Source organism: Camelina sativa, chromosome 12 (assembly GCF_030686135.1).
Source record: "Camelina sativa cultivar CO46 ecotype springtype chromosome 12, ASM3068613v1".
NCBI lineage: Eukaryota > Viridiplantae > Streptophyta > Magnoliopsida > Brassicales > Brassicaceae > Camelina > Camelina sativa.
The window spans coordinates 37,029,920-37,038,397 of record NC_141891.1 but is presented as its reverse complement, the minus strand read 5'-3'; the positions used below and the strand labels follow the sequence as shown (position 1 = coordinate 37,038,397).

Genomic DNA, 8,478 nt, shown 5'->3' with positions numbered 1-8,478 from the left:
TGAATGCTAGAGAATAATTTAGAGAGCGGTAAAAACCGTTGAGATTAAAATTTATATTATTTTGTGTCATGGAAAAAAATGAAAACAGTTCAAACAGACAAATATATATAGATTTCAAAAGATACAAATATTCGAATGGACACAACTCTACAATGAACAGTTGCAACTTTACAAAATAAACTGTTACAATGAACAATCGCAACTTTTTGTAAAACATACAATTTAAATTTTCTACAGATTTTTTAAGAAAATTATCCAGAAGGTAAAATTGAAAAAACACAACTTTTAGTGGCATTTATTCGGATTGCTATTATATATAGAGGAATTTCTTGACTTTTAAAAGAATGAATGTTAGAAAATAATTTAGATTGTAAAAACCGTTGAGATTGAAATTTTAGTTGATTTTGTCTCATGGGCAAAAAAATGAAAACAGTTCAAATAGACAAATATATATATATAGATTTCAAAAGATATGAATGTTCCAATCAACAAAACTTTACAGTGAACAATTGTATCTTTTCATAAATAACCGTTTTAATGATCCATCACGACTTTTCAGAAAATATCCAAAAGATACGATTGAAAAAACACAACTGTTGGTCGCATTTTTTCAGATTGTTATTATTATATAGATTAACAAAATTTTGTGTGCATCTATAAGGTATTTTTGTTCATTTATCTGATTCACCAAACTAGTATGTATTGTTGGTAAATAATGAAAACAACCTTATTTCAAGAAACCAAAAGTCAGCACTATATATAGTTCTGATTTCACCAATTAATTTCGTTAGTCAATAATTTGCCAAATTTATCTCTCGTGACAGTTGTATTATTAGGTTATAAATTTCTCCAAGATTATTCTGAATTGCTTAAGAAGCATAATTGAACAAATTTCATACTGATCAAAGTTCATATATAGTATTGAACAAAAGTATTAGGTTTTAAAATTCTCCATGACTATTCTGAATTGCACAATAAGTATGTTGGAAGTTGGAACAAAATTCATACAGAGTATTATTGATCAAATTTGAATGAATTTGAATAAATAACACACCGAGAAAGCATTAAAAAAAACGAAAGAATAACTAATGAAAGGCAAAACACACATTTTCCAATAAATAGCAAACAAACCGTCTAATGTGACTTGCGGGTTTACATATCCACCAAATCTCTCTCTCTTTCTCTCTCTCACTCTCTCTCTCTCTCTCTCTCTCTCTCTTAGAGAAGCTGAAACGTTCTTTGATAATGGGCAAAGTGAATTCGAATCGGTCCGAGAAGAAGGAGGTTTGTGGTGGTTCCGGTGCAGCTCAGCTAACTGGGAAGAAGCGGAAAAACGAAGGGACGTTGTTAGCGAACAAAGACGTGAATGCAAAGCGATCAAAGAAGGTTGTGAAAAAGGTGTGTTCCCAAAGGTTGGAGTATGTAGAGGAAGAAGAGATCGGTGTGCTACAAGGTATTCTTGATTGTCATGCTCTAACAGGGAAGAATCCTTTTGTTGATATGAAGGAAACTTTCGAGTTCATGACGGAATATACAAATTTAGAGTCTTTCGACGAATATGTAGAGAAGATGAATAGTTTGAAGAAGCTATTAATGGATCAAAGGAGGAATGCTAAAGAACCATCTACCTCGGATTGTTACTACCAGAAAGTTTCTAAGTTGTTGGGATCTGCCGTTGAGAAACCAAAGAGGAGTAAGCGGGTTGTAAAGCCTAAAGAAGAGAAGCAAACAGTGATGAGTCGTGAAGGAGAAAAGTGGTTTGAGAATGCGACTTTGGTTGGACAAGTTGTAAGCCGTGGCGTTGATGAAGATTCTCTGAAGAGCAAATGGGATGCGGTTCCTACAGCGAAGAAGAATAAAATGGATCAGAAGTGGAGAATCTTGCGAGCCAAGGAACGTGAATCTATGCCACAAAAGTCAAAGTTTTTCAAGGATTTGGTTTCTGTTATCGTTGCAGCATCATCATCCCGTCTCATGTAATATTAATGTCTCTTTCTAAATTTGCTTCTTCTGGTTTTGTGGTTTTTTTTTTCGGATTTTTATTTCTAAGTAATTTCTATGTTTTATGTTATGATGACTGTTATTTTGGATTTGATGGTTTATCTTTTATTTGATTAAATCTGGTTCTTGGGAATTTGACTCTTGTTAGATGTGAAACTACAGCATTGCTTTTACTATAATCTTTCGTTGAGAAGAAGAACTTGAAGTGTTTCTTGCACAATATATAGGTTTAGGTTATAGACCATTCGTATGCATGTAAGAAAAGGTTTAATACTAATGATAGTGATGCAACAAAATATTTCAAAGGCTAGAGGCTTTTAACAAATGAATGAGACCTTCTTGTGTTGTCACTACGTACTATGAGAAAGTATGATAAATTCACATAATTCTAATTGATATTGAGCCATAAAATCTAAAATACGGAAGACAAGGACTGAGTAAGAGTGGATTCTATGACTTCACAAAGAATTCTATTAGCGTTGAGGTTAGTTTCTCTCAGTGCATAGAAAAAAATCAAAACTGTGAAGAGGAAGTTTATAAATAAATGGAAGAACGGTCAAAAAACCGCCTGCTTGCGAAATCTCATGATCTGAAATCTTTTGAATTTTCTAAAATGATTTGGGGTTTGGATGATTTTGAGGGGTCGATGAAGAATGAGAGGACTAAGAAACTAGAAGAAGAAGAAGATCATAAGGATCTTGAACAAAGACAAGATTGGTTCAGCAACTCGTTTTTGGTTCGACAAATTGTAAGTTTTGGCCAAGAGAGAATTTTCAAGATTCGAATTTTTGTACCCATTAAATATAATTGTAATTCTCAATTTATTTATGTCAATCTTTTCCTATTTTTTTTAGTCTCTCGATCTTCCCTAAAAAGAGAAAAAAAAACTAGAAAGAGACAATTAATGAGTGAGTGAATATTATTCAAAAAAAAAAGAGTGAGTAAATATGTTTTGGGTTCATATTCTTTATTTATTACAATTTCCCATGCACGTTATTTGGGTTTAAGTACTCTCTCTCAAATCTCAATTGTCTCTATTCTTTATCACCCCCTACTCATAACTTTGAGAGACCCCGAAACGTTTTCTTTGGATCTCACTTACAATGGCGACTAAAAATGATACTTCTTCAGTAAGTTCATCATCATACGAGTCTTCCTCTGACGAAGGGGAACAAGTATCCACTCCATCCGGACCATCGGCGACTACTCTTACTAAAGCCGCCTTGGGCTTGCAGACGAAACCTTCCCCGCCTCAAGAAGAAGAAGAGCACTGTGGTGAACAGAGCTCCGAGGAGGATGAGGCTTCCTCCGATTCTGAGCAAGATGAGCCCACCAAGGAACAAACTCCTTCCAAAGCCGAGATAGCCAAGGAGAAGAAGATCTGTGTGTCCTCCGAGGAGGAAGAAGAGAGCTCTGAGGAGGAGGATGAGGCTTCCTCCGAGTCCACGAAGGAACAAACTCCTTCCAAAGCCGAGATGATAGCCAAGAAGAATGAGATCTTTGTCTCCTCGTCTGAGGAGGAAGCAAAAGAGGACAATAGTGAAGAAGAGAGCTCTGAGGAGGATGAGGCTTCTTTGTCTAAGGAAGAAGTTCCCAAAAAGAAAGAAACACCTTCCAAAGCTGAGATAGCTAAGGAGAAGGAGATCTATGTTTCCGGCAAGGCACAGAAGCGTGTGAGTGAAGGTTCTTCCTCTGAAGACATGAATGCTGCAAAGAAAGTGAAAACGAGTGACAAGAAGCTGATCCCTCCACGGTTTTGGACCGAGGACGACGAGGTGCGTTTGCTTGAAGGAATTCTTGAATTCCAATCTGCTAAAGGTAAAACATACACCAAAGACAAGGATGGATTCTACAACTTCATCAAGAAGTCTTTCACCGTTAAGGCTACTTTCGCACAATGCATGTCAAAGATTTCAAAACTTAAAACGAAGTATGGGAAGAGAGAAGAAAAAGGTAAGAAACCGTCTGCTTTGAAACCTCTAGATCTTAAAGCTTTTGAACTGTATGGGAAAATTTGGGGAAACTCGGTACCAGGATCGAATGCTGCTGAAGATTCAAGGAGTGACGGGATCCAGAAGCTGGAAGGTGATCATAAGGATGTGATGAATCATGGAAAAGGAGGAGATTGGTTTAGCAACTCGTTTTTGCTTCCTATGGTTACTCATCTTGGCAGGGATGAAAATGAAGTGAAAATGGATTGGGGTGGGGTTTCAGAAGAGAAGAAGAGGGAAATGATGGACCGATGGAGAGTTTTGAAGACCAAAGATAACGAAATTCTCTTACAAAAAACAGCCTTTGTGGATGATATTGTCTCTCTTATCCATCGTTGATGCATCATCATCCCATTAGATGCAACATGCCTCTTTTTTTTTTTTCTTTTTTCTTTGCAACTTTGGATTTGGTTTTATGTTTTCTGGTTATTTCTTTTGATTTCGGATTATGCAATCTTCAAGTTTCTGGTTCATGTTATGTCGTTAATGACTTTGTCTTGGATTGTTACTTTTTATGTTAAGATATTGGTTTTACCTTTTGCTTATTTTATTTTGAATTTCGAATTTGACCAACTCTGTTGTTTAACTGCAGTATTCGTTTTTGAATGTTCTATCGTTGATGCAACTTTGAAGTTTGAAGTGTTTCTTACACAAAAGTTTAGTTGAACCGTTTTCTCCTGTTACTATGAATTGGCCAATGCTCTCTTCATTTGTCTTGGTTCCGTATTTCTTACTTCTAGAAAAAAAATCAGAGTAATGGGCTTAGAATGATATATGAGCTTAAACCTATGACGGCCTAATAAGAGCCCAATAAATATATAAACATATGCTTCTCCGTTTCTCTCCTCTATTCTCAATCCCTTTACTTCTTTTTACCCAAAAATCTAGAAACCCCAGAAAAAAGCAAAACCGCGAGCTCTCTCTAATGGCCTCCGGCGGCAAAGATTCCGATCGTACCTTAGGGTATATGACTCGGAAAGATACTGAAGTCAAGCTTCCAAGACCTACTCGTGTCAAAAACAAAACTCCGGCGCCGGTTCAAATCACCGCCGAACAGATTTTGAGAGAAGCTCGTGAGAGACAAGAAGCTGAGATCCGTCCGCCTAAGCAAAAAATCACTGACTCCACCGAGCTCTCCGACTACAGACTCCGCCGGAGAAAGGAATTTGAGGACCAGATCCGTCGCGCGAGATGGAACATTCAAGTTTGGGTCAAGTACGCTCAATGGGAAGAGTCGCAGAAGGACTACGCTCGTGCTCGGAGTGTGTGGGAGCGAGCCATAGAAGGAGACTACAGGAACCATACGCTTTGGCTCAAATACGCTGAGTTCGAGATGAAGAACAAGTTTGTCAACAGTGCCAGAAACGTTTGGGATCGAGCTGTTACGCTTCTTCCTCGTGTTGACCAGCTTTGGTACAAGTATATTCATATGGAGGAGATACTTGGCAACATCGCCGGAGCTAGACAGATTTTTGAACGGTGGATGGATTGGTCTCCGGATCAACAAGGTTGGCTCTCGTTCATTAAATTCGAACTTAGGTATAACGAAATCGAACGTGCTAGAACCATCTACGAGAGATTTGTTCTGTGTCATCCGAGAGTATCTGCCTATATTAGATATGCTAAGTTTGAGATGAAGGGTGGGGAAGTTGCGCGTTGTAGGGGTGTGTATGAACGTGCCACAGAGAAGCTAGCTGATGATGAAGAAGCTGAGCAGCTCTTTGTGGCTTTTGCTGAGTTTGAAGAACGCTGTAAGGAAGTAGAAAGAGCTAGGTTTATTTACAAGTTTGCTCTTGATCATATTCCTAAAGGCAGAGCTGAGGATTTGTATAGAAAGTTTGTGGCTTTCGAGAAGCAGTATGGTGATAAGGAAGGGATTGAGGATGCCATTGTTGGGAAGAGGAGGTTTCAGTATGAAGATGAAGTAAGGAAGAATCCTTTGAACTATGATTCGTGGTTCGATTATGTTAGGTTAGAGGAGAGTGTGGGGAACAAAGATAGGATTAGAGAAATCTATGAGAGGGCTATTGCTAATGTTCCACCAGCTGATGAGAAACGATACTGGCAAAGATATATCTATCTTTGGTGAGTTTCTTTCTTTTCCTATTCAATTTGCTGATTTTTGGCAATACCACATTATTGATTTTAGATTTGAATATGCTGATCATGGTTTCAATAACAAGTTTAAGTTTAGTTTCCTTTATCTGAACTGTTCGAGTTGGTTCTCTTAGGTAGATGTTAGTTATATCACCTATGTCGAGCTTTTAGCATATCCAAGTTACTAAATATATGAGAACAGATTCTTGCGTTCCATGGAATCCTATTTTTGTTGAATTTTGTTAGCTTATGGTTCTGTGGTTTTCTCATATACTGACACTGATGTGACTAATTGATGTAGGATTAATTATGCATTGTATGAAGAGATCGAAAATGAAGATGTTGAGCGTACCCGAGATGTTTACAGGTACGCTAAAGTCTATATTCATTTACGTTTTTGTCATGGCTATTTTGTCAAATTATCACAAGATAACTTTAAACTAACTATTTGTCTTTCTCTTACTATAATTTTCAGAGAGTGTCTCAAGCTTATCCCCCACAACAAATTTTCTTTTGCCAAACTATGGTTGCTCGCTGCTCAGTTTGAGATAAGGCAATTGAATCTCACGGGTGCTCGGCAGATATTAGGAAATGCGATTGGGCAAGCTCCCAAAGATAAGGTTAGCCTAAAAAAGATAAGGTTATTCCTCTCCTTTTAAGCACACATGGTTTTACTTAACTTACTGTGGTGATTTCTTTTCCTGCAAATAGATCTTCAAGAAATACATTGAGATCGAGCTTCAGTTGGGAAACATGAATAGGTGTAGAAAGTTATATGAACGGTACCTTGAGTGGTCCCCTGAGAATTGCTATGCCTGGAGCAAGTATGCTGAATTAGAGAGGTCTCTTGTTGAAACCGAAAGAGCTAGAGCTATTTTTGAACTTGCAATATCCCAGCCAGCTCTTGACATGCCTGAGCTGCTATGGAAGGTATGTTTTTCCAGTCGTATACATTCATAGAAGGGAGATTCCTCAAACTGTTGAAACCGATTCAATCATTGAAATTCTATATTGTTTGTGGCAGGCATACATTGATTTTGAGATAGCTGAAGGGGAATTAGAGAGGACCAGAGCTTTGTATGAGCGACTCTTGGACCGTACTAAGCATTACAAGGTGTGGGTTAGCTTTGCAAAGTTTGAAGCTTCTGCTGCAGAAATAGAAGAAGATGAGAACGAAGATGAAGAACAAGAAGAAGGTGTTCTTGAACACAAAAAGGACTGTATTGAACGTGCCAGAGGTAACTTTAAGATTACACGTCATATGAGTATTGATGATTCCTTGTGACATGTTTTAACTGTTTTTTTTCTATCTATGTTTCTTCTACTCAGCAATTTTCGATAGAGCCAACACATACTACAAAGACTCGGCACCGGAGCTGAAGGAAGAACGAGCTACACTCTTGGAGGATTGGCTGAATATGGAGTCGAGGTTTGGTAACCTCGGGGATGTTAGTATTGTTCGATCGAAGCTTCCAAAGAAGCTCAAGAAGAGAAAGCAAATCAGTAGAGAAGACGGTTCAACAGAGTACGCATTGCTTATATATAATTTCTCGATTTGTTAAGTTTCGAATGCTAAAAGCCTAACGTGAAAAAAATGGTTTGAATCTCTCTTAACAGGTACGAAGAATACATCGATTACATGTACCCAGAAGAATCGCAGACGACGAATCTCAAGATTCTCGAAGCTGCATACAAATGGAAGAAACAGAAGGTTGCTGCTTCTGAGGATGATTAAGATTAAACTTTTTTTAATTTGAAATTAAATCAAAACTGTGAGTTGTTTTGTTTTCTTACTTAGTAGTTCTCTGTACATCGTCACGCATCGTGTTTGATTTAGCAGTAATTTTTGTTATCGAAGGGACCAAACAAAACTCAATTTGGTTAACTTTTGTGGTTTGGTTTTGGTTTGCTACAAGTTAGAGGAACTAATCAGGATGCTTCATTCCGGTTTGTGAAACGTTGAAGTCCAGTCTTATTTTTTATCAGCAGGTCAAGTTTTCGTAGATTAACCAACTAAATCACATGTCTTAAATGGGAAAAATCATATTATTACTGTTTTACACCGTCAGGTAATTTTGTTTATTACTGTAGTAGTTTAGGACACTTATCTTTTCACACTTGAGTCGGCTGATTATAATTTAGGTCAGTTGGCAACTTGCAGCACAAGCCATAGAGATATGTCCACGTCAGCTGAGCGAGTGGGGGATTAATTTGAACCAATCACGTCCTTTGGACAAAATATCGAGAGATATACATAAAAGACGACGCCGAGAAATTAGCAAAACTCATTCGTTCGTTCGTTCGTGCTGTTGGTTATTTCCGTAATTATATGCAAGTTGAATGGCATTTTAGATAACACAGGTAGTGCCAAATTTTGCAATTCCCCCCT

The 8,478-nt window shown here is 37.5% G+C and overlaps 1 protein-coding gene and 1 pseudogene across 1 annotated transcript; both read left to right on the top strand.

The window, feature by feature from the left end:
• Positions 1-1,227: 1,227 nt before the first annotated feature.
• LOC104730461 (putative transcription factor At4g00232 pseudogene) lies at positions 1,228-1,980 on the top strand (annotated as a pseudogene).
• A 2,848-nt stretch (positions 1,981-4,828) lies between these two features.
• Positions 4,829-8,046, top strand: LOC104730479 (uncharacterized). The gene is made up of 7 exons (XM_010449655.3): positions 4,829-6,077; positions 6,391-6,456; positions 6,565-6,709; positions 6,801-7,019; positions 7,114-7,327; positions 7,419-7,614; positions 7,707-8,046. Exons 1-7 carry the CDS (start codon positions 4,918-4,920, stop codon positions 7,822-7,824), a joined length of 2,118 nt encoding a protein of 705 aa, XP_010447957.1. The 5' UTR covers positions 4,829-4,917; the 3' UTR covers positions 7,825-8,046.
• The last annotated feature ends 432 nt before the right edge of the window (positions 8,047-8,478 follow it).

Excerpts from the sequence above, each read along its gene's own strand:
- LOC104730479 (XM_010449655.3), top strand. The coding sequence starts at position 4,918 with ATGGCCTCCGGCGGCAAAGATTCCGATCGTACCTTAGGGTATATGACT. Across the intron at positions 6,078-6,390 it reads CAAAGATATATCTATCTTTG|GATTAATTATGCATTGTATG; the intron begins GTGAGTTTCTTT and ends TAATTGATGTAG. Across the intron at positions 7,020-7,113 it reads TGCCTGAGCTGCTATGGAAG|GCATACATTGATTTTGAGAT; the intron begins GTATGTTTTTCC and ends TGTTTGTGGCAG.